At 43.9% G+C, this 26,725-nt stretch overlaps 2 protein-coding genes and 1 pseudogene across 2 annotated transcripts; all 3 read right to left on the bottom strand.

Moving 5' to 3' along the window:
* Positions 1-3,843: 3,843 nt before the first annotated feature.
* On the bottom strand, positions 3,844-7,104 carry LOC136487854 (uncharacterized; annotated as a pseudogene).
* Positions 7,105-12,311: 5,207 nt separating this feature from the next.
* On the bottom strand, positions 12,312-12,868 carry LOC136487853 (early nodulin-20-like). Its single transcript, XM_066484964.1, has 2 exons — positions 12,413-12,868; positions 12,312-12,323 (listed from the first exon to the last, which is right to left on the bottom strand). The coding sequence occupies exons 1-2, from the start codon at positions 12,866-12,868 to the stop codon at positions 12,312-12,314; spliced, it is 468 nt and encodes a 155-aa protein (XP_066341061.1).
* Positions 12,869-21,899: 9,031 nt separating this feature from the next.
* Positions 21,900-22,686, bottom strand: LOC136486013 (U1 small nuclear ribonucleoprotein C-like). The gene is made up of 3 exons (XM_066482775.1): positions 22,644-22,686; positions 22,319-22,567; positions 21,900-22,237 (listed from the first exon to the last, which is right to left on the bottom strand). The coding sequence occupies exons 2-3, from the start codon at positions 22,559-22,561 to the stop codon at positions 21,986-21,988; spliced, it is 495 nt and encodes a 164-aa protein (XP_066338872.1). The 5' UTR covers positions 22,562-22,567; positions 22,644-22,686; the 3' UTR covers positions 21,900-21,985.
* Positions 22,687-26,725: the final 4,039 nt, after the last annotated feature.

The raw sequence follows: 26,725 nt of genomic DNA, 5'->3' as shown, positions 1-26,725 counted from the left end.
GTTGTTGTAAAGCGGTAGACCGACGTAGCGATGCTTTTGTCGCACGAAGATAGTGTCCTTGTTTTACTCTTTTTTCGTTGTGAGAGATGTACCCAAAATTTAACCACTCGTCTACTGAGGTCAGCACAAACTACACATAATAGTATTGGCCAGACATGACTGCTATTTATATGCGTCAAAATTTAAACAACAAATATTTATTCACTGCAGCAGAAAAGTAAAGTTGACAAAAAGTGTATGGATGGTTTAGCTAACCTGGGAGTGGCAATGTCGTGGATGACGAAATATTAGGACCCTCGCAGAGCCTTAATCCTGTTGCTACTGCATCACCACTGTTGCGTCATCGTCGTAGCTAGTCGGCGTTACGGGACAGGGGCCAACTCTGTATTGCATTAACAACCAATAGCTCAGAGAGTTTAATCCAGATAATGTGATAACTTCCATCTAGTGCAAGCAAGAATCTACTCAGGGATGCAAATATAGCTCTGCAATATAAGCTCTGAAGCTCTGAATTATTAGACTCATGCCGCTGGTCCAATATAAGATCTGAAGCTCTGAATTATTAGATTCAGAAATGTGCATCAGTTGAAAAAACAAAAGACAAATCAAAACACTGGACATGGAGCTGGATGTTCCACATCGTGGTGTCGAAGGAGCGGGGCTAGATGTTCATCTGACGCCACTGACTTTCTTGTCTTCCATTTCTATCCTGCTATGCACCGCTGGCTCCACAGCCTGCTCTAGGATCAGTGCGACAAAGAGGAGAAGCAATTGATTGCTAAAAGGTGCATGCAGACTTCTCAAACAGAAGTCACTCAACTCTCTCTCTCTCTCTCCCTCTCTGTGTGTGTGCGCGCGCGTGTCTCTCTCTCTCTCTCTCTCTCTCTCTCTCTCTCTCTCTCCAATGTCTCCTCTGCTGCCTCAAGCTTCAACCCACTCAGTAACAATGATCACGTGGAGGTGCCCTTTTGACCAGGGTGGGTGTGGATCCGATACAGGGAGGTGTCTCCTCCTGAACTTTGGCATCCGACCTGCACAGGACAAGCGGGGCACAAAAGGATCTCTCTCAGTGTTGGACTTGGTGAGTTGTCAGATTTCTTAGTCCTCTTCTCTCTCCCTAGCCCTCACAGGGTGGAAAGGCCTAGTCGCCGCCTCACCGTCTTCCTGGGCGGCGGTACCAACAAGGAAATGGCTTTGTGGTGGAAGGATGGCGTGGCGCTGAGGGACCACATCTGGGGTAGCGATTGGAAGAGGACAATGGTAGAGTCGAAGTGGCTTTAGGGTGCCGATGAGATGGCGGTGGACGAGGGTTGGGTGTGTGTGGCATCCGAGGATGGTGAGAATGTGGTCGTGGTCTTCATGGATCCAAAGTTGACATGCTGTCAACGTGGAGCTCTATCGCGTCTACCTTCGTGTGCCAACATGCATAACGCATAATGTGAACACGTTCGATCTCTTAAATCCCAATGTGGACCTCATTTTCATCCACGGCTACTATCTCTAGGTGATCCCTACCATCTTTTGCCACATGTCATCATCGACGGTGTGGGTAGCAACGAGCTCAACAGCATGGCTCCATATGTTTGTTTTGATTTTTTCCCATTGATTTGTAGAGGTAGGTGTCTCAAGTCACCCACCTCTAGAAGCAGTGTTTTCAAAGGCAGAAGTTGACACCTCTTGTGGAATTCTTGATCAGTATAGACACCCTTGATAGAGGTGAGGCGCACAACCTCCTCTAGAAATTTGTTCTCTCTGTCTCAGCAAATTGGTTTTCTAGTAGTGGCATTCGCGTGCTAGCTAGGTAGCTCATGGATCAGGACAGGTCGCGTCTGTGTTTTATATTATCTCCTCTTCATGGATCAGGCTGTTGGTAGTGTTCACTAAATAACGAATTAATGATGACCACGACTGTATATATCTTCTTAATAAAGAGTAACCGCAGCGCCGCCCTCCCAAAAAAACAAGAAGAAGAAAAAACACGTTTTGATCGAATTTGATGGATATGCAATGTTGAGCGAAGCTGAGTCACAATGCCACACATGCATATATTTGTGTGTGTATATATATATATATATATATATATATATATATATGGGTCGATGACAACGGTTACGTAGAAGCTGCATCGATTTATTACATATACATATGTATCTCCTAGCAAGCAATATACATACTATCTACGTACTATCCTACAAGGAAGTTTTATTATAAAAAAAACTAGCCTACAAAGGAAAACAAATTAAAAAGAAAATTATGTAGTCGCAACTCGCAAGGCAAAGGCAATGCAACGTGATCATCAATTAACACGTGGAGTACTTATTACGTTTGATGGTTATTATTTGTCTGCTTATTCGCCACTTGTGTGCTATAGCTAAACCAAACTATTAAAACATGATGGCTCTAGGATGATCCACTATATATACCACACACCCAGTACAACCACTGTCGTTTGACGCTACTTTTGGTGTGTGGTATAGTGTTAATTAGAACATGCTTAATTAATTACCGCACTAATTAAAATTTAAGAATAAAGTTAACCAAACGATGGAGTAATTTTGTAGTCCAATCCAAAACTAGCTGTTAATTAGTCCCTCTCAATAGTCCATGCATCTATCTATATAAATAGAAGAATACTTTACTCACCCGGACTAATAACTAGTTTAGGTGATCCAAACATGCTTTTAATCTGCATAAAGTAGTAACTCTTCACTCTGGATAAACCAGTAACTCTGCCATGTAGACGTAGGGTGTCTCGTAGCTAACTCATCAAACAATGCAATGCAAGATTCCCTATCTATTCTAGCAGTAGCACTGCTGGTGCCATGTCGTTATCCTCTGGGTTCCTTCCTTCCCGTCGAATTCGGATCGTTTTGTGCGCTTGTCGATTGTCGTTCTCGTACGGGTTGTGTGTGCACTGCCAACTGCTCCTCCTGCTCCAAACGACAATCAGACTGAGCTAGTTGTCAATTCTTCTCTGTTGCTGCAGCAGCTGGGGTAGGAGTATCTCTGATTGGCTGCCGGTTCTATGGCGATGAGCATCCGAGTCATCGGTGATGAACAGGATGCCATCCTCAAAAAAAAGAAATGGAATCATTGCCCACACCGGAATATTATGCGGTTGCAGACGTGTCCCACACTACGTCAGATATCGTTTTTAGGGGCGGCTAATAAGCATTTGTAGGAGCGGTTTGGCCGGCCGCCCCTACCATACCATCTATACAAATCATGCATTTGTAGGGGCGGTTCCCAGACCGTCCCTACAAATCGATTTGTAGGGGCGGCAGCCGCCCCTACAAATCGATTTTTAGGGGTGGTTGGTACTGTAGCCGCCCCTACAAATCGATTTGTAGGGGCGGCTGGTGCAAATCATTTTTCCGCCAAAAAAAATTTAAATTTACAATTCAAATTCGACCAGAACATATATTTTTCATGCACAACTCCATCATGACTTATCTTTTTCTACGATTGTACTGAAACTCAATGACAATACACATTTATTTATACCAGATTATAACAAATAACAGACACTGCATACAGATGAGGTGTTACTCCTAAATCCATCAAGTTTATACTAGATACATGACATCTTAAGAGACGACTGATTAGATGAGTTTATCTTAGCGATATACACACATGTAGTTGTGCCCAAGACACCAAAAAGATCTATGAGCAATATCAAACAGGATAATTGTTAATGGCATGTCTTGCCTTTCGTTTTCCTCATTTAAGGCGTGCAAGATGGAGCTCCACAAGCTGTAGCATGCATGAATCATGATTCATGGCATCCAGTGTCTTTCTAAAAACAAAATAGGAAAAAGAAGAGGAGAAGCATACCATTAGGCATTATGGCAGGTTATCGTCCTGTGTCCTCATGTGAGTCTGCATATATGTAAAGAGCTACTCATTAGGCATTTCCAGTCTAACTAGAATCTGAGCATGTAAATTTGAAGTCTGGTATCTGTTTTGAAGCTAACTGACTTGAGCTTCTCGTAGTTACAGTTCATACTTTGATTCATATATGCCTACCAACTTCTAAACAATAACAGATGTAACGAAATGTATAGCTAGAAATGGAGGACTTGGGTGTTCACCTCCATCACCAAATGGCATGAGGACTCCTTGCCTGTGGCAAGGCAAGCAAGGGCTACCACTGCGGCTGCCACAGTCGAGGGTCAGAATGAGAGCTGCTTATGGTTCCGAAGTGAGAGGAAGGCCAGGTAGTTTGCCAGGTCCGCTACCCTGTCATCAGCATTTGCGCATTGAGCTTAACAGAAACAAGGAAAAGGAATAGGAAAAAATGATCTGGAGAACAAAGGACATGCTCAAGTGCAATTTCAGCTAAATATACTTCTCTAACATGTCTTCCAAATGCGAATTGTAGTAATACATATCAAATCAAATATAAAAAAAAATATCCCCAATCATACAATGGTGTGTATAAGATAAATATATATTGGTAATGATTTACCTGGAGGACAAATGTGCCGTGTTCTGCCAAATGATACTCGCAGGATGCAAAAAAGTCTTCGTAGAACTAATGGTCAACGTGTTCAAGCATCTCACTAAATGAGCAAAGAGAACATAGTTATCAGACCAGCAGCTGAGCTATCATTTCTATGATCACTTCAGCAGTACCACTCACCAACTTATAATCCTATCAAACTTTTGGCCATTCGATATTTGTTGTCATGCTTTTAAAATTTCCAATGCTAGCTAATATTTCTAAAAGACTATCTCGGGCCACTACTATCAAGAAAAGAATATAACTTACCTCTAATCCAGATTCTTTCACCTTTCTTTTGGTGTAGTTCAGTTGCTCCTCGGATAATGTAATTCCTGTGCACTTGCAACCTGTTTTCTTCACCAACCATATTGCTAAAGTGCCCCAACCTCAACCAATGTCAAGAACATGATGCCCTGATGACTCCACCTTATCCTTCAGTTAAATGGATTCATTGCAACAACAAAGACATCATATATATAATGTCATGTTGATTTTTATATGCAAGCTATTAAGTAATTAATAAGGTAATGCATATATTGCGGTTGTCACACGATCAGGTGAGATTTATGATCTAAGCGAGTTCAAACAAAGCACAATTAATGCATATTATGATTTTCTTACCTTATTAATGAGACTGTCAAGCTTACGTAGCTGGGCTGCATCTAAGCTCTTGTCCTCAGCCTACCATTAGAACCAATATATCCAGGTCATTAAGCAATCTCAAGAGGAGTATTACTCACAAGAGTATATATACTACATCATTTTCTTGTTCGAGAACAGAGCTACATAATTTACAATGTGGAAATTAAATCATGAGATTTTGCAAACCTTGAAAATACCGCAAGAATACGTCATTGTTGGATCCAGATAAAGAGCAAAGAAATCATTACTCTGCACAAAAATATTTCACATTGAAATAAATCTGTCACTACTTAGTCAGTTCAACAATGGAAGTGAATGATTTCCAGCATATGGATGGAGGGAGAATAGTTGTAAACTTCGAGCAGTTAGTTATCTTATTTATTCTTGAAAATACAAAGAAAGCTCACTAACCAGATCGTAGTGTTTAGATATATTTTTACGAGCTTTGGATACACTATTCTTCTGCCAGGCATGACACAGAAAATATTTTGCAAATGCAACTCCACTAATTCCAAGCAATTTGTATAACCACTGCAGGGCACATTTGAACAAGTTCAGCAATAGCATATTCATATACGATCCTTCATATTGATGAAACAGTTCAGATGTTTTCTTAGAATTAAGATGAGATACCTTGTCCTTTTAGTGTTGTATAACCTCTTGCGTTCACATCTATTAGCCAGTATAATCTGTACCAATATGGCTCATAGATTTAGTTAGAAAACAGAAACAGAGTAGCCAATCAAGTATTTGGGCATCCCGATACATTACAGAACTTTAAGAAATGCCGACTGGAGAATGGTAGAGGAACGTTTTGAGAAAAGACTCAGCAGTTGGAAGAGCAAACATCTATGTGGTCTATTCTATGTTAGCCAAAGGATCATGGTGGTTTAGGAATAGCTGATTTAAATCTTAAGAACATCGCTTTGCTGAGTAAATGGCTCTTCAAGCTCCTAACAATAGATGGTACTTGGCAACAATTGCTATGAAACAAATATCTAGGTTCTAAACCTATAGTGCAAGTGGAACGTAAACAAGGTGATTCTCATTTTTGGGCTAGCTTACTGAAGGTGAAATATGATTTCCTCCGCTTTGGATCTATATCACAACTTCCTCTGTCATTACATGACAACAGACACTACTCCATCCATTTTCCTACAGCTTGAGTATGCCCATCTTCTAGCTAATTAAAGTTTAGCAAGCCCATCTTCTACAGTTTAGCATGCCCATCTTCTCCCATCTACAGCTTCTTACCTAGGAATTTTTAATCGTGGTTAGGATTCGTGATACTACAAGATGAGTTTCTGTGTTCCCTGAACAATCTTTTTTTTAGGGAATATAGGACTGTTAGAAACTTGAGAGCAATCTATAATGGGTGCATCTATTCCAACTATCACACTATATAAAATAAGTTTCAAATAATTGTACAACTCAGGTATAATACCAAGAACATAAGGACGCCCTAGCCTCACTCAGGTATAAGACCAAGAACATAAGGACAACTCCAAGCGCAGCGATGATGAACAAGGACACCAGGATCAACCACACTGGCCCTGCCCAGATTTGCTACAATCTGTAAAACAACTCAAGAGACACAAGCACAATCCAAATGGAAACACAAGGTACACAGTACTGTAACTGCAATCCCAAACGAAAAATGTGTACCTTGTGCACATTTCATCGAACATGTTGAGGGCATCATCCATAGAAGCGTCCACACTACCATAATATCTCACTGGCTATATCATCCACCCAAAGTTCTTCAAATTAACCGGGAAAAGGAAGGGCAAGTAAGAAAAGGAGAGGCACATACATCTGATCAGTACCATAATTAGCTGCTTGATGACAGACCTCCTCCAGATCCGTGAGCAGCTGCCGCACGATGGCGCTATACGTGAGGGCGAACAACTCCAGATCGCCGCCACTAGTAGAAAACAAACCTTTTGTCTCGGCACCATTTTTGGAGTTACTCCTAGCATTTTTTGAACCCGTGAGTGAAGGAGATTTAATCCCGGCTATACCCTCGAGCCAGGAGTAAAGGTCGCTGCCCAACGCTGCTGGCTCGGCAGGCAAACCTTTAATCTTGGTTAGAGGCTATAACCGGGACTCAAGATCGATATTTAGTCCCGGCTAGAGCCACTAACCGGGACTAAATGTTTAGTCCCGGTTGGAGGCTTTAGACGGGAATAAATATTGCTCTTTGTTCCTAGTTATAACCTCTAACCGAGACTAAAGCTTCCACCAGTAGTCATTAAAAAACCAAATAGTTTTAGTTTATTAGTTTCATTTATATTCTTTTCTTAAGTATACTTTGATTTTTTAGAGTCTTTTGTTGAAAAAATAGTTTTAGATTTTAGGGGAAAAATATAATTTTCACACATAAGTTTTTAAGTTTTATTTTACCATATTTCGACGCAAAATTCTAGTGTTTTCAATCTATAATTCACCGTATTTCATCTCACGCGGCACAAAGAAAAATGTAATAATAAAAATAATTATCAGAAAAACCTAACATCTTGTGTGGGCCCATATTTTGGGGGTAAATGACTGCCAAAAAAATTTCAAGCCATTTCGACATAGGCGGAGTCGACGTACTTCACAGAGATATATAGAACCTTTCGTCGAACCCTATCTATACACTTAAGTTCTCTGGGATTCTGAGGTCCATATGCTTTCTAGTGCCGGATTGGTCTCAAACTTTTTCTCAAGACTGCAAATGCCTTGTGTGAAGCCACCACCAAGTTCAAGATTTTTCTGAGCTGGTTTGGTGCTTTTTGCACTTTAATTGAATTTCTACGCGAATTCACCGATTAATTATACGTTGAACTGAGTCCACCCAAAAAGATCCGGAATGGTGCCAAACTTTGCCAAATGGTCTCTTGTGCCCTAGGAGACAAATATTTGTGGAGGTTGATGCAAAATTATATTGTTTTGAATATGTAATTCGCCGTATTTCGTCTCACGCGGCACAAAGAAAAATGTAATAATAAAAATAATTATCAGAAAAACCTAAGATCTTGTGTGGGGCCATATTTTGGGTGTAAATGATTGCCAAAAAATTTTAAGTCATTTTGACATAGGCGGAGTCGACGTGCTTCACAGAGATATATAGAACCTTTCATCGAACCCTATCTATACACCTAGGTTCTCTGGGATTCTGAGGTCCATGTGCTTTCTAGTGCCGAGTTGGGCTGAAACTTTTTCTCAAGACTTCAAATGCCTTATGTATAGCCACCACCAAGTTCGAGATTTTTCTGAGCTGGTTTGGTGCTTTTTGCACTTTAATTGAATTTCCGCGCGAATTCACCAATTAATTATATGTTGAACTGGGTCCACCCTCTAAATGATCCGGAATGGTGCCAAACTTTGCCAAATGGTCTATTGTGCCCTAGGAGACAAATATTTGAGGAGGTTGATGCAAAATTATATTGTTTTCAATATGTAATTCACCGTATTTCGTCTCACGCGACACAAAGAAAAATGTAATAATAAAAATAATTATCAGAAAAATCTAAGATCTTGTGTGGGGCCATATTTTGGGTGTAAATGACTGCCAAAAAAATTTCAAGCCATTTTGACATGGGCGGAGTCGATGTGCTTCACAGAGGTATATAGAACCTTTCGTCAAACCATATCTATACACCTAGGTTTTCTGGGATTCTGAGGTCCATGTGCTTTCTAGTGTCGGATTGGGCTGAAACTTTTTCTCAAGACTTCAAATGCCTTATGTATAGCCACCACCAAGTTCGAGCTTTTTCTGAGCTGGTTTGGTGCTTTTTGCACTTTAATTGAATTTCCGCGCGAATTCACTAATTAATTATACATTGAACTGGGTCCACCCCCTAAATGATCCGGAATGGTGCCAAACTTTGCCAAATGGTCTATTGTGCCCTAGGAGACAAATATTTGTGGAGGTTGATGCAAAATTATATTGTTTTCAATATGTAATTCACCGTATTTCGTCTCACGCGGCACAAAGAAAAATGTAATAATAAAAATAATTATCAGAAAAATCTAAGATCTTGTGTGGAGCCATATTTTGGGTGTAAATGACTGCCAAAAAAATTTCAAGCCATTTCGACATAGGCAGAGTCAACGTGCTTCACAGAGGTATATAGAACCTTTCGTCGAACCCTATCTATACATCTAGGTTCTCTGGGACTCTGAAGTCCATTTGCTTTCCAGTGCTGGATTGGTCTCAAACTTTTTCTCAAGACTACAAATGCCCTGTGTGTAGCCACCACCAAGTTTGAGATTTTTCTGAGGTGGTTTGGTACTTTTTTAACTTTAATTGAATTTGCGCCCGAACTCACCGATTAATTATACAATGATTAATGAAGAACCTAAAGATTTACGTTACAATTACGTGAAAACTAATTTCCTGTCGAAAACCAATAAATTTAATAATTTCAATTAAAGTCTACATTTTTGCATTAACGAAAATAGTGAGTATTAGTTGCATTATGTTCAACATTTATAATAAAAAACACAATAGTTTAGGTCACATATTTTTTTGTGTGCAGTAAATGAAAATAAAGTTTATTACTTTTTCTAAAAAAAATTTATGCCAAGTATTGAATTTACTGCACAAATAATAAAACTTAAACATTTAAATACAAAACATATATAAAATAAACTGATCTGCTTAAAAGTTGGCGGGAAATGAAAATATAGCCCACCTTTAGTCCCAGCTCCTGCCACCAGCTGGGACTAAAGGTAGGCTGTATTTGGTGGTCCGCCAAAAAATCCTTTAGTCCTAGCTCCTTCCAACAGCTGGGACTAAAGGTCCCCCTTTAGTCTCGGGCGGTGGATGGAGCCGGGACTAAAGGTGCTTTAGTCTCGAGCGGTGGATGGAGCCGGGACTACAGGTTCCCCCTTTAGTCCCGGCCGGTGACAGGAGCCGGGACTAAAGGTGCTTTAGTCCCGGGCGGTAGATGGAGCCGGGACTAAAGGCCCCTCTCATATAAACCGTCGCCTCCCTTCTCTCTTCCTCCTCATCGATCGTCTTCGTCTTCAGCACGTTCCTAGAGCTCCGCCGCCGCCGATTCGCCTCCCCGGCCACCCCCGACCATCAGACTTTGACCGCACTCTTAGCAAGATAATCAAGAAAGCTGCTAAAGCAGGGAAAACTGTTGCACAACTCGGAGAACAAGAATTGCAATCAGTCCCTCCTCTAGTTATTGCTAATAAATATGGTTCAAACATAGATATGCTGGATATGATGGAAATACCTGCTGATAAAGAAGTGGATATGACATAACTTGCTAACTTTTATGCTATGAGAGGTATCGACCTTGGCGATTTCCTCTTCGAAAGTGCGCCGGTAGCGGATGAATGGCAGAAATATGAGCATGGCAGGAGTCTATGGAATCCTAAGACCATCAATGAACTGGGTACACAATTGTTCAAGCTAAACACCTTGTACCTCGACTCGTGTCACCGAAAAGAGTTCTATATTTCTGTCAGAATCAAAGACGACCATTGGTTCCGTGGCGATGACGTTATGTACATTGAGTTTGCTGAATTACACCAACTAGTCCACCGGAACTCTCTCGACAAGACTCTCATCAGCTGCTATTGTCTGTAAGTGATTCTTTCTACTAATTAATAATAAGTCGCTACGTACGTACATGTCTGTGTTTATTATCCTCACTCTATATATATGATGCAGGTTTGAGATGGGAGAGTGCAAAAAGAGAGGGTGTACTGATATTGGTTTCATTGATCCACATATCGTATTCAAAAACCCTAAACCCCATCCAACATGGAAAGCAGAAACAGAGGCCAATATCAAGATGTTCTTAAAGAAGCAACGTGACAAGAAATGTATACTCTTCCCCTACAACTTCAGGTAAGTGTTCATAATGTCGACGATCGTGTATCCATATATATATATATGTTCACTGTACCTGTTAGCTAATTAATGAGTGTTAATGGACATGGCAGTGAACACTGGATATTGATGGAACTCGATCTGGAGAAAGGTCATCTAGGCATCTGGGACTCGATGAGAAAAGAGCAAAAAGAGTTCCAAGAGATGATAGATATTATTCAGAGGTAATTGCAGTCTCACTAGCAAAACTATTCCAGTCTCTCTGCATGCAAATTAATGGTCCAAATATTTTTTATGTTATTTGGTAGCTGTTGGGAAAAAGTCTGTCTGGAACACCATATGAAACGCAAAGTGCCACTGAAAGTAGTGCTATACAAAGTAAGTACTATATACCTAGCTTAGTTCAATTTCCCTATGCTCGAATGATGACGAATCTTTTTCTCGTAAAGTGGGTTCTGCTGCAGCCCAGGGGACCAATCTATGTGGATACTATGTTTGCGAGTTCATGAGAGTGTGCTAAAAAAGAACTAGTCTATATATATATATATATATATATATATATATATATTCTTCATACATATATTTATATATATATATATATTCATGATAGATACAATTTATTTATCATTATTCTTGATACACACATATATATATATACATACTAATATACTTTTTCTTTATCTCATATCTCAAATTGAAGACTCGTTGGTTGAAGGAAAAAAACCCTGGACACACACCATCTCAAAGCAATCCAAGAGACAATAGGTGGATTTCTGAATGATCAGGTCTTAACTCCCGGCGGTGAGTTTTACTATGACCCAAATATGTGATGATGAAAGCCAAATTTCATATTGATCCAAAGAACATGTGATGATGAAATGTACAATTAATGCAAACTTTACATGTGACGATGAAATGTAATATTATGTTTTAGTTTACTTTTACTTGTGTTGCTTGCGTGCATTGATCGAGCAAAAACTTTACAGTACGCGCGCGTATACGTATATTACTTTGCAGCGAATAATGCGTATTCGAAAACCAAATTAAAACAAAAAAAAAGAATCATCAATTGAAATAAACAGGAAAAGAAAAAAAGACCATTTAGTCCCGGTTGGTAATACCAACCGGGAATAAAGGGGCCAGCCCAGGCGCTGGAGTGGCTACCTTTTTAGTCCCGGTTGGTATCACCAACCGGGACTAAAGGTCCACTTCTATTCCCGGCTACTAACCCTTTATTCCCGAACTCCTATTCCCGGCTGCGTAACCGGGAATAAAGGGGGTTGGCAGCCGGGAATAGAAGCCCTTTTTTTACTAGTGCGCGTTTCCCCTCCCCTACTTCCGCAGCTGTGAAACCCGAACAAGCAGATCAGAAAGCGAATGGAACGCAATCGAATCGACGGATAAGGATAAGGAGAGGGATTGTGTTAGCTCACATCGGACTCCTGGATGATCCTCCTGGCCTCGTGGAGGACGGATGGGGAGACGAAGACCTTCAGAACCCTAACTTCGGCCCCGCCGCCGCCTTGGGCGCTGCCTCGGCCTCCACCTCCTCCATGGCATCCTCCGGCCTCAGCTGCATCGTCGGCGGCCCCTAGACAAGCAGCGGCCGCAGCCTCTCCACCGCGCGGGAGAGGAGCCGCAGACCGAGAGCGCTCGCGTCCACACCACACGGTGTCAGACAGGGACTCAGTGGGGGGACGGCGGCGGAGACGTGGAGGCACGGCTTCTCGATGGCATCGGGAGGCATCGGGAGGTGGCCGGGGGGCAGGGGCGGCGGGGAGGGGCGGCGTGGGGGAGAGACGGAGGGGCTCGGAGGAGAGGGAGTGAGAGGGAGTCGAGACGGAGAGAGGGAGTCTGAGACGGAGGGAGTAGATATTTTGGATGGGCATTGACTGTACGTGGGGCATTTGTAGGGCGGCTTAATCACCAGCCACCCCTACAAATAGAAACTCCGGGGGCGGCTGGTGAGTGAGCCGCCCCTACAAATCAGACCCATTTGTAGGGGCGGCTCGTATCACCAGCCGCCCATGTTGTTCCATTTGTAGGGGACGGCTGGTGTCTGGGCTCCCGAGCACGCCACTGTAGGGGCGGCTTCATCACCAGCCGCCCCTATAAAAAATTTATTCCATTGCTAAAAATCGTTTTTTACGTTGTGCCATCGAGAAGGATTATATATAATTGCTGGTGAGGTCAGGTAGGTCCTGTGCATGTGCAAGCATTATTCGGGCGGTGAGCGACGTTGCCCGGCCGCCGCGCCACCACCGTATCATCCCTGAATCCATCCAAGATAAATAATTGTTCAGTCTACAAAAACCAGATGCATCCCTCGTGTCTCCTATTATTCCCAATAGGACCTCAATTTAATTAATACATGTAGATATCTTGCCATGAAATGCGTACGTATATACTCTGCATAAGTCAGGATGTAGAAACTATTAGATGGAGCAATATATATAGGAAACATGTACCACACGAAACTGGTGAATTGAGAGATTGGATAATACAAAACGTACAGAAAAGTGCAACACCAGTACATTGGCTTCTCTAGCTTAATCAGTAGTAATATTCATAACAAACCAAAAACCTTTTTGAGAAAATAAATTCCACTAGTATGTAGTCGACATCTCTCCCGTTTATTATTCAAGACAAACATGTAGAAAACTATATATATATATATATATATATAGTAAACCACTTAGTAAGAAGTTACTATAATCTCGTAAATTAACATAGTAATTGTCGTTACTCAAAATGGCTACAGATTAAGTTATTTTATAGCCAGTTACAGGTATATATATATATATATATATATATATATATATATATATATATATATATATATATATTCCCATCACCTGGCTATTATAAGCATGTCTCAGTTTTACCAAGTGGTTGCTCTTAACAAGCGCCTCAATTGCAATCTTTTGAAATGCACCTGTGTGGTCATATGAGATTATTCATTCTTCAGGGAGACTTGGAATGAGTGAAATGCACATGTTTTCAACCACAAGGAAATGCCAAACAATAGGCTTATGACAAAAATCAAGGTGGCGGGGACCTCAGATTTTGATAGGAACAGAACACCTGACGGCTCTGAACTTGCGGCAGTAAGACTTTTTTTTTTGTCCTCCGACTCGAACGAACCAAAGAGTTTTTGTTTTGTTTTTATTTTTGAGCTCCCATTTTGGATTTTGTAACTTTGCAGGACACTCATGGAAGTCTTCTCCTAACATTTTTAATGTAACATGCAACTCTCCTACCAATTTGTTTTAGAGAAAATAAGGACCACAAGTTGCTTTCATGATTGATCTTTGCAAAGTACAAGACATCCGATATATGAATCAAGCCACAACTATGGGCCACATCAGGTATTGTTGGGTGAAGGAAACATATACCACATGCATCCTAGAATGAATTGAGCCATCATTTTGGAAAAGATTCATTGTGCTGCTAAATTAAGTTAATAAAACATAATTGAACCATAAGTGATACAAACATGCAGCATCGAAAGCAGAAGGCAAACCACCTGGTCGTACCCATTGTAGGAGGTGAGTAGCGCTCTCATTGCTCTAGGAAGCAAAAAAAAAATTGGGTGCATATTTCTTCTTGATACATAAAGTCATAGTTCCTTCAATGTTGCTCTAGTTTTTTTTTTGTAACTATTTTGAAGCTAATAAAGGTTTCCTGTTGAAATGTTGTAACTCATCTAGCTGGTTTCAATGGCGATTTCCATTTTCTACAGATATAAAAAATGGTTTAGTCTAAATGTTCAAAGTAATTCATTTTATATGAAACTAACACAAAAATTAAAAATATAGTACTTCTTTTTGTTGTCGATTTGGACTTATTTGGATCTTATGTGTTCTTGTTTCCATTGCTCCATTGCTCATCACTTGCTATTTTTTTTGAATTATCATTTCATGCTTTGCTTTATTTGATCACATTATTAGTTGATTTCATGATGTTTCAGACCTTGTTTTTTTTTCCTGAAACCACCAAATCATCCATGGACATAGATCAAAGTACTAGCGATGCATTGACAAAATAGGATCTGTATATGATGGCTTGCCATATGTGATGTTGGCGTTATCTTCTGGATCTTCTATGTAACATGCAACTCTCCTACCAATTTGTTTTAGAAAAAAAAAGTAGATCTTTGCAAAGTTTAAGACATCCGATAGATGAATCAAGCCACAACTATGGCAACATATCAGGTGCAAACCAACCAACCTATGCAAACTTAGAAACTACTAATTAGGATCACTAGATGTTGATCCAATGGATGGGGTGAGGGGGCTTAAGCGCAAAAAAAAAGGCCAGCGGGTGGAGGGCTTGAAAGCATCTAGGCCCCTAGTAGGGTTTCGGTGATAAATGACAATATAAGATTACTATGACTAACGTGTGTTTTGCAGAGGTAATTAAGTTAGGTCATGGTAATAGAGATCGATTGGGCAATCATGGTTGTCATGCCCCTACGATGGAAATCGTTTCGGTTTTCAAAGGATGGACGACAAGGTTAAGGATGACTAGTTCTAAGTGTCGATTGGAGTTAGAGAGACACTTAGAGTAGTTTAGGACTTTGTTTTTCCTTTGGCCATACTATTAAGGGGGGTATGGACGGGTAGCTTGACCTAGGTGAGTCTAGTGAGTTAAGTGTGGTGCACACTTGTTAAAACTAGCACTAGATAGCTCCTAAATATGCCTAAGATCCATTGGAGCAAACTTCATTCACATATGATCGAGAGTTGGAAGTGAATGGAGGGTCAAATACTGACCGGACGCTGGCTCCGATTTGACCGGACGCTGGCTCAGGGTCCGGTCAGTGCATTTGACCAAGTGGAATGCGTCTGGCACGACCGGACGCTGAGAGGTCAAGTGAGCGTACGCTGAGAGCCAGCTTCCGGTCGACTTCAGTAAGGTTCCAGAGAGGGAAAATCACGACCGGACGCTGGCCAGCGTCCGGTCACACTGTAAACACTGGAGTTCGGGGTATACTGCCGAAACGTCCGGTCAACATGACCGAAGCGTCCGGTCAACATGACCGAAGCGTCCGGTCATCCCGCAGAGGCACATAACGGTTCGTTTTTCAGCCCATGTTATAAATACCACCTCCACTCGTGTTTGGGGGTACTTTTGCTCATTCCAACAGCTGAGAAACACGTTTGTGAGTGCCAAGAAGAGCAAGGTCCTAGTGAGGTGATTGAGATTTGAGAATCCCAAAGAGAGCCCTCATTAGTGAGATCAAGAGTAGCAAAGTGTGCATCCACCCTTCTCATTAGGCTTGTCGTGGTCAAGTGAGAGTTCGTACTTGTTACTCTTGGTGATCGCCATCACCTAGATGGCTTGGTGGTGATTGGGAGCTTGGTGATCATCCGGAGAGCTTAGTGGATGACCCAACTCAAGTTGTGAGCGGTTGTGGCTGATTCATCGCGACGGAGTGTCAAAGAATCAACCCGTAGAGAGCACTTGATCCTTGCGCGGATCAAGGGGGAGCTACATCCTTGCGCGGGTGCTCCAACGAGGACTAGTGGGGAGTGGCGACTCTCGATACCTCGGCAAAACATCGCCGCGTTTCCTCTTCCTCTCTTTACTTTGAGCATTTACTTTGAGCAATTCAATTCTTGTCATTTACATTCATAGAATTGTACCATACTAGAGTAGGATTGGACCTTAGGTTGCTAAACTTTTGTGCGTTAGTTCAATAGAAACACTTTGTAGGCACAAGGGGTTAATTAGGCTAACCGTAGGACTTATTTATTGCGAAGACATTTAGAATTAGCCCAATTCACCTCCCCCCTCTGGGCATCTTGATCCTTTCAGGGCTTAAGCGCAAAAAAAATTCCACCTCTCACTCCATCCATTGGATCAACATCTAGTGGTCCTGATTGGTAGTTTCCTAAGTTTGCACAGGTTAATTGGTTTACACCTGATACGTTGCCCACAACTATAGGCCACATCAACTATTGTTGGGTGAAGGAAATATACCGCATGCATCCTAGAATGAATTGAGCCATCCTTATAGGGTGGAAGGGCCTGACCGTCACCTTAGCATCTTCCTGGGTGGGGTACTAGCAACAAAAAGATCTTTGTGGTGGATGAGGACTGCGTGGCAATGAGGACTACGTCTGGGCTAGCAACCAGAAGAGGACAATGATGGAGTTGAAGTGGCTTTAGGGTACTGCTGAGATGGTTAGTCGTGATCTACATGGCACCGAAGTTGACATAGTTTCAACATGGAGCTCTATCACGTCTACCTTCTTGTGCCAACACGCATAACGCCTACTGCACATGTGTTCGATCTCTTAAATCCCAATGTGGACCTCGTTTTCATCCACGACTACTATCTCTAGGTGATCCCTACCATCTTCTGCCACAAATTATCATCGACGGCGTGGGCAGCGACGAGCTCAGCAGCATGGCTCCATGTGTTTGTTTTGATTTTTTTTCATTGATTTCCAGAGGTAGGTGACTCAAGCCACTCACCTCTAGAACGAAGTAATGTTTTCAGAGGTAGAAGTTAGCACCTCTTGTGGAATTCTTAATTATAGCATAGACACCCTTGATAGGTGGGACACACAACCGTCTCTAAAAATTCATTTTTCCCATTCAACAAAATGGTCTTATAGTAGTACGTGGCACTCTCGTGCTATGTACCTCATGGATCAGGACATCTCACATCGCGCGTGTGGGTGTGTTTATATTATCTCCTCCTCATGGATCATGCCATTGGTAGTATTCACGAAATAACGATGATGACGACTGTCATGTATAATATATCTTCTTAATAAAGAGTAACGGCAGCGCCCTCCCACAAAAACAAGAAAAAAGAACACGTTTTGATCGACTTTGATGGATATGCATTGTTGAGCGAAGCTGAGTCACGATGATCGACAACGGTTACGTAGAAGTTGCATCGATTTATACATATGTATATATCCTAGCAAGCAATATGCATGCAGCGTTGACCCTTAATTTGTACTACTACTGTTCTAGTCTACGTACTAGCCTACTAGGAAATTAAAAAAAATTATATAGTCGCAACTTTGCAAGGCAATGCAACGTAATCATCAATTAACATGTGGGGTACTTATTACGTTTGATTGTTATTATTTGTCTGCTTAATTAGCCACTTGTGCTAGCTAAACCGAACTATTAAAACATGATGGCGGCTCTAGATGATCCACTATACCACACACCCACTACAATGCATGACTGCCGTTTGATGCTACTTTTGGGTTGTGGTACAGTGTTAATTAAAACATGATTAATTACTGAACTAAATTAAGGTAACCAAACAGGTGGACTAAAAAGAGGACTAATTTTTAGTCCAATCCAAAACTAGCTGTTAATTAGTCCCTCTCATCAGTAGTCCATGCATCTATCTATATAAATAGAATAAGACACTACTACAAAAATGATTTGTAGCAACGCTCCCTTTTTTTAGCGGCGGCTCTACAAATAGTGCTCAAACGAGCTGATCCTACAAATCCATTTGTAGGGGCTACTGATGTTATCAGCCGCCCCTACAAATGGCTTGATTTGGGTTGAGCCGTCCCTACAAATAGATGCCGAATAGTAAAAATTAAGCACTAAAATTTGAATTTTTTTCAAATGACATCGGATGGAGAAATAACCAAAATAAAAGTTGTAAATCTCGAAAAGTCATGAAACTTTGTTGTTTACAACTTTTCATTTGAAATCATGTACTACTTCAAAATGCTGTTTGAAATTCAATTTGAAATTGTTGAAGAACACTTATTTCTCTTTTTAATCTCTAGCCAAAACTTGTAACTAGTCTTTCTCCCTCATACTAACTTCAAATTTGATGATTTTTTCCTAAAATTTTCTAAAATCATGCTCTATCAATTTATTGTGTTCTTAGAGCTATTATTTTGTCCATCTTTTCATGTGACTGTTTTATCAATTTGAATTTTGAATTTCAAAATATGGCAACTTCAAACGTTATTTTGAAACATTAAATGATTTCAGCTGAAAAATTCATGTACATAAAAGTTGTAGAACTCATTAAGATCTACAACTTTTACTTTGATCATTTCTTCATCTGACAAAGTGGTAATAAAATTTGAAGTAAGAGGGATATGTAAAATTTGTAAATAATGTTACTACCACTATGTCGGATGACCAAATGACCAAAATAAAAATTATAGATCTCGGGAAGTTATAGAACTTTGTAGTTGACAACTTTTATTTGAATTTATTTTGTCAAGAAAAACTATGTTTGAATTTCTTAAATTTGAATTTCAAAATTTCCAAATGACCTCAGATGGAAAAACTACCAAAATGAAAGTTGTAGATCTCAAAAAGTTACGAAACTTTGTAGTACATAACTTTTTCATTTGAGATCATCTCGTCAAGAAAAACTATATTTGAATTTCCTAAAATTTGAAATTTGAATTTTAAAATGACCTTGGATGGACAAACAGCAAAAAATAAAAGTTGTAGATCTCGAAAAGTTATGAAACTTTGTAGTTGATAACTTTTTTATTTGAATTCATCTTGTCAAGGAAAACTACGTTTGAATTTATTAAATTTAAAATTCAAATTTTGTAAACGACCTCGGATGGAGAAACTACCAAAATGGAAGTTGTAGATCTCGAAAAGTTATAAAACTTTGTAGTTGATAACTTTTTCATTTGAATTCGTTTAGGGCATCAAACAATCAATTTATGCTCGGTTTAGGATAATATGTGGGGAACCAAAATGGATTATAGACACAAGTGATTGTGAGGTGCAGTGGTAGAGAAGGATACGCGCGAGGGGGAGGTCACGGGTTTGAATCCCAGCCGACGTGAAGTGTCCAAAAATCATGCATAACATGCCATGGCTAGGGATCAGGTGGTGTGGCTGACTAGTGAGGGCATTCCCGGATTAAAAAAAAATCTATTTTTTTGACAATTTTTTCGTAATTTCTGAAAATTAATTTGGAGGGTCGGCTCAATATCCAGCCGCCCCTATAAATCATCAGTCGCCCCTACAAATCGATTTATAGGGGCCCTTACAAATCGATTTATATGGGCGGCTGTCCAACTGCCCCTACAAATCAAGCATACGTAGCTGCGGTTGCTTAGGGACGGCTGGCAAAACCGCGGCTACAAATGCTCAGGAGCCGCCCCTACAAATACCTCCTGGGCGTAGTGAGATTAAACTTTACTCACCCAACCTTCGGTTGGACTAATAACTAATTTAGGTGATCAACATGCTCTTAAACTTGTAACTCTACCGTGTAGATGTAGGGCGCGCATCTACTAGCTAGCTCATCAAACAATGCCAGATTCCCTCTCTACGTACTGTAGATGCTAGCAGTAGCACTGCTGGTGCCATGTCGTTGTCTTCTGCGTTCCTCCCTTCCTTCCTGCGTCCCTGTAGAATCCAGATCGTTTTCTACTTTTCTTTGTAGCCGCGTGCGGAGACTTTAGTTTGATTGTTTCACATCTTAATTAACATTGGTTAAATTGTCGACAAAATATGATCCTGCCCTTTAGAATGCAGAATGTTCCCTGCTTCTTGCGTTTATCCCGTGAAGGTGAATTTATTCCTACGGATTGAACGTGCAGAATCTTCTCCCTTTTGTGCGCTTGTCGTTCTCGTACGGGTTGTGTGTGCACTGCCAAGTGCCAACTGCTCCTGCTCCAAACGACAATCAGACTGAGTTGTCAATTCTTCTCTGTTGCAGCAGCAGCAATACCTACACGGGGAGTATCATGATAGGCTGCTCGTTCTATGGCGATGAGCATCCGAGTCATCGGTGATGAACAGATGCCATCCTCCAAAAAAAGAAATGGAATCATTGCCCACACCGGAATAATATGTGGTTGCAGACGTACGTGGCAGTGACCCATCCAGAAGGATCCCAACAAAAGCACAAAACAATAATTAAATGTATATATATACACACATATAATTGCTGGTGAGGTCAGGTAGGTGCGCTGTGCATGGATTATTCGATCGGCGAGCGACGTTGCCCGGCCGCCGCGCCACCACCGTAATCCATCCAACAGCCTACAAAAACCAGATGCATGCCTCGTGTCTCCTATTATTCCAAGTAGGACCTCAATTTAATACATGTAGATATATGTTGCCTTGAAATGCGTACGTATGTACTCTGCATAAGTCAGGATTGGCGCATTATACACTACAGGAAAACGCCTCTTTGCCGACTGCTTGCCCCGGTCGGCAAAGGCATAAACCTAGTCGGCAAAGGCTTTGCCGACCGCAAAGCCACGTGGCAGTCGGCAAAGAGCAGTCGGCAAAGCCTGGGTCGGCAAAGGCGGATTTGCCGACTGCCATGTGGCACACAGTCGGCAAAGCCTTTGCCAACTGCCACGCCAGCAGTCGGCATAGCCACGTGGCGCCGTCAGCCCTGACGGCAGCCTTTGCCGACTGCTGGTTCCTCGGCAGTCGGCAAAGAATTTTTTTTTTCAAAAATTGTTTGCCGACTGGCCGCCAGCTCGGCAGTCGGCAAAGAAAGAAAATTTTTTTTTTGAAATGTTCTTTGCCGACTGCTTTCGGAGTTGCAGTCGGCAAAGGTTTGACCTCTTTGCCGACTGCCTCCCATTGCAGTCGGCAAAGACTCTGTCCTGGGTTTTTTTTGCCCAGCTTTGCCGCAAAGCTGGAAATTTTTTTTTTTTTTGCTTTTGTTTTCTGTTTTCTCGCATCAAAACCCTGCAAAATCACAAATTATAATCCAATTTCACCAGAAGCACCGGTAGCACCATTTATATCACAATTTCATCACATTTGTCGCCAACATCACCACATATATCACAATAACGCACAACATCACATATATCTCACATATATGTCACAATAACAACCACACAAGTGCATTACAACCATCACATGAAGTCCAACACGTCGAACACCACAAGTCGACGTCCATCACACGAAGTTCAACATAACAAGTCTAGGTCCATAACGAAGAAAAGAAATACATGACAACAACTTCGACGATACGGTGGATACATGATAACAGAATCGACAAATACCTAGCTCGTCGCGCCGTCCCCGGTCTCGTCGTCCGCTCCGCCCCCAGAGCCCCCAGGGTTTGCCCACGGAAACCCCCTTGGACCAAACTGAGGCGCCTGCGCGTACTGCCACCCTCCGCGCACCGGCGGCCACGAGTACGTCGGAGGAGGGCCACGCGGAGGTGGATACGGTGGATAGGGTGCAGGTGGTGGATACGACATCATCTGATGGCCGGGACCTCCAGGAGACGGGTTCGAACCCGCCGACTGTACCTGCACAAGTTAAACGCCAAGTGATGTCATTAGTATCTGCAGCATGGACGCACAAGTTAAAGCAAGAGTCAATATACTCACCGGGGTCCCTCCAGGAGCGACAGGAGCAGGTACAGGAAAAAACTCTGGAGGAGGAGGCGGTGGAGCGAACATTGGAAGAGGAGGCGGTGTAGACGCCCCGGGCGTCTGCATGGACTGGAAGAAGCTGGCCATGTTCTGCATCTGAGTGTTGTAGTGCTGCTGCAGGCTTTGCTGGTAAGCCATCTGTTGCGCCATCATCTGTGCGTGCAACGTGGCGATCCTCTCCTCCATCTTGGCCTCCATCTGGGCCTGCAATATTACATCCGTAGTGTTGATTGTATGTACAGGTGCGAAACAAGTGAACGACGAACGAAACGGCACTTACCTGTGACGCTGACTGCCGCCGGGGCGCTACGGGGATGTCGCTGGAGCTCGTGGGCGTGGATCAAACCTGGGTCAGCGTAGGAACCTGGGACGGGTCGAGGGCCATGTAGTAGCGGCCGTGCTGCTTCCCTGGTCCCAACCTCTGCAGGAGGTCTGTGTCCAGGGGCTCGGCGGTGGGGTCAAACGTCTCCCCATAGCGCTGGCGAGCCGCGACGGTGTACTCGGTGGCCTTCTCGTAGGCGGTGGGGTTGGTGTACGCATCGGGCCCGTCCTTCGGGTTGTAGACGTTGTTCGGATCCATCGCCTTGCCCTTGTGAGAGAGGAGGTACGCGGTGTACTCGTTGATTTCCTGCCCACCGTGCGTCTGCGTCTGCATTGAAAACACAAACATGGTTACAAGTATTGACAATTGAGCGTAAGGATTAAGACATGAACGGACGCATACCCATCTTGTCGCGAACTGGGGGAGGGGCTGATTCCCTTGGTGGTGTGACACCCCTCGCATCTGCGCGCGGCGGCCCTAACGGTCGGCGTGCCTCGCGTACGCCTCATCCGTGCGCCACATGCGCACAATCTCCGTCCAGCATTCCCTGTGGTTGTCGCACCACGACGAACACACCTGCATGACATCAAGTATTTGACATGCGAGAAGATTAGTGTAATGTTTCACTGAAGGAATCTGAACGAATGTTGTCATACTTAATTACCTGCTCGTATTGCGCTTGGGTGAGGTCGGCCTCCCTCGAGTTCATTCTCTGGCGGATTTGGGGCTTCTTGATGTTCTCTCCAAGCACGTTGGCGTGGAAGTCGCGGATGGCCTGTATGCGCGCCTCATGGTACAGGTCCTTGAGACGATCTTTGCAGACCGCCTCCTACACTCGCACCGCCTGGGCCGCTTTACCCTCCTCGCACGTGAAGAAGTCCTGCACACAGACACATCATGTAGCATTTCCTTTTTGCAAGAAGTCCGACGAATGCGTACTATTTAGCAATGCGGTGCGATGAAAGACTCACCCAAAACTCCCTCTTTATCTTTGCCGCGATGGTCTCGCCACCCTCCTCGACGAGGTAGAAGTGGGACCACTTGGTGGGCACCTTCATCTCGCCGTTGACGTTGACAAGGCCAGGGTAGTACTCCTTAATCAGGAGGCCCTGGATGCCATTGATATGGCGTGCTTGACCTGCTCCACTCACAATCTTCCACGAACTGCACGAGTCATTAAGAACAATTGTTAGTCTTCAGTTCGATTTTTGACATGTCATATGAACAAGTAGTGAAATCAATAATTGTTACTTACGTCTGGCCCACGGGTGTGCATTACATCGATGTTGTGTGGAAGAAGAAGGTCCTTGAAGTAGGGGAGCCGAGTCAAGCCCGATATATGAGTCCACATGTGGTCCCGAGCATATCCCTTAAACCCACCTGTTTCCTCAGGTTCGAGAGCCTGTATGTCGGCAAGGACGGCGGCAGGGCTCTTAACCTGTGGAATGGGGCCGGTGACTTGAACGCCTTTCGTGAAGTGCTTTACATCTAGCCTGAATTCATGGTTCTCAGGCAGGAATTGGCGATGCTTGTCGAAAGAAGAAAACTTGCCGCCCTTGGCCAGCCAGGTGAACATCACATCTACCTTGCATGTCGGGCAAGGGAACTTCCCGTGAACACACCACCCGCTGAATAAGCCATACGCCAGGAAGTCATGCATTGAATACTGGTACCACACATGCATTCTAAAGTTCCTCTTCGTAGCCCGGTCGTACGTGAGTACCCCCTCTTCCCAAGCAAGTTCCAATTCATCCCACACCGGCTGCATGAACACACCCATATTGTCGCCCGGGTGTCCAGGTATTATCAGCGTCAAGAGCACGTTCTTAGGTTCAAACATGATGCTGGGGGGGAGATTGAGGGGGATCACAAACACGGGCCAGCAAGTGTACGGGGCCGCCATCATTCCAAACGGGTTGAACCCATCTGTTGCCAGCGCTACGCGTACATTCCGAGCCTCCATAGCCTTGACAGGATTCATGTTATCGAAGTGCTTCCATGCATCACCGTCCGCCGGGTGTACCATCTTGTCAGGATGGTATCTTTTGCCATTCTTGTGCCACGTCATCTGTTTCGCGGACTCCTCCATCATATACAGCCGTTGCAGCCTCGGTAGGAAAGGAAGGTGCCGTACGACCTTCTCGGGGACCTTAGACTGTTTCATGCTACCATCAGAGCCTTCTACCAACACGAACCTAGAGGCATCGCACTTTGGATAGGTTTTTGCTTCCTCGAGGTCTCCCCTGAACAGGACGCACCCCTTCGGACAAGCATGGATCCCCTCATACGGCATCTTAAGTGCACGAAGGAGCTTCTGTGTAGCGTAGGTGTTCGTCGGCAGGACATGATCTACCGGAAGCAGTCCCCCAACAATGCTCAACACGAGATCAAAGCCATCTCGACTAATGCCCAGCTGCGACTTCAACCCTATCAGGCGTGAGACGGCATCCAGTTGTGTAAGCTTTGTCTTCTCGTGAAGGGGCTTCTGTGCCGACTCCATCATGTCGTAGAAGGCCTTCGCGGTTTCCTCCGGATCTTCCTCCACATCCATTCCTTCGCCAAACCGTGCTTCGTGGAAGTCTGCCATCATGTCTGCCATCCCGGCATCGCCATCATACTCCTTGAGGACGGGTCGCACCACCTCGTCCCTAATAGGATGGTATTCACCATGGTGGCGCCAATGGGTATAGTTTGGAACGAACCCGTGCTTGAACAAATCTCTCAACACCTGAGCCTTTACTTTCTTCTTCTTGTTCCTGCACTCGCTGCAGGGACACGGCATCCGAATCGACCCTTTAGCAGCTGGGCCAAATGCATGCTCCAGGAACTCAGTCGTCCCCCTGATCCATTCGTGGCTCTTACTTGCGAAGCCCGAGTACATCCACTCACGGTCACCCATGCTCTGTCATGCGGCAATGTTAACATGTGATAAAACCAGCAAGTGCATCTACAACGCGCTCCTACCATCTAATAGGTGAAGGATAGGTCCTAATGCCACCCGAGCATGCATAGACGAGGTTAGCTTCCATGCTCCGCTCCCGTCCGAGACGGAATTTCGGCAGCACCTCCCCGCTGTTCTCCTGATACACGTCCCGGCGGGGAGAGTGTGTATCCAGAGAACAATGGGGAGGTCCTGCCGAAACTCCGACTCGGACGGGAGCGGAACATGGGAGCTAACCTCGTCTGCGCATCCTCGGGCTGTCCAAATAACGTGGACAATCCGAAACGGATACGGTTATACATATGCGAACAACGCATACTTCCAACCGTATCCGTTTCGGACGGGAGACGCCTAACTGGGTAACGCGACCTATGACTACATGTGGCGGAAAGAGGGGTCATACCGCAGGTGCCGGTGAAGAAAGGCTAGCGGGGCAGTGCCGAGTCGTGCTCCTCCGGCTAGCCTCCAATGGGAGCCCTCCTGAAAAAGAAAAACAATTAGTGAGAACGAAAAATTTCGGCAGCACCTCCCCTGTACGGGAAGGTTACCAAACCTGCAAGAAAAGACGGCACGATGGCCGACAAACACATATACATGTCAGGCACGATGGCCGACAACCACAAATGTATTTCCAATCCATGCAGAAGAATATAAGCAGGTATTAACAAAGTAAACTACTACTACTACTAGTAGTACTACTACCTCGTCGTCACGGATGACGTCACCGGCGCGTGGAGTAGAGGCGCGCGCGAGGACGGCGAGGCGGGGACGGCGCGGCGAGGCGAGGACGGCGCGGCGAGGCGAGGACGGCGAGGCGAGGACGGCGTGGCGAGGACGGCGACGTAGGGCCGGCGGACGGCGAACGGCGCGCGGACGGCGGACGGCGCGCGGACGGCGGACGGCGGACGGAGCGGGGCACGCCGGATCAGGGCGGGGCAGCGACGGCGCCGGGGCGAGGCCGCGGCCGCTGCGGGGCCGACGCCGGAGCTACACGCGGCGGCGCGCCTGGCCGGGGCCGGATCGGGGTGGGGCAGCGTCGGTGAGGGGCCTGGGCGGGGTGGCCGGCGCCGGGAGGGGCCTAGCGCGGGGGGGCCAGCGT

The sequence above is a fragment of the Miscanthus floridulus genome, chromosome 10 (assembly GCF_019320115.1).
Source record: "Miscanthus floridulus cultivar M001 chromosome 10, ASM1932011v1, whole genome shotgun sequence".
Taxonomy (NCBI): Eukaryota; Viridiplantae; Streptophyta; class Magnoliopsida; order Poales; family Poaceae; genus Miscanthus; species Miscanthus floridulus.
The sequence above is the reverse complement of the archived record's forward strand: the minus strand, read 5'-3'. Positions and strand labels throughout refer to the sequence as shown.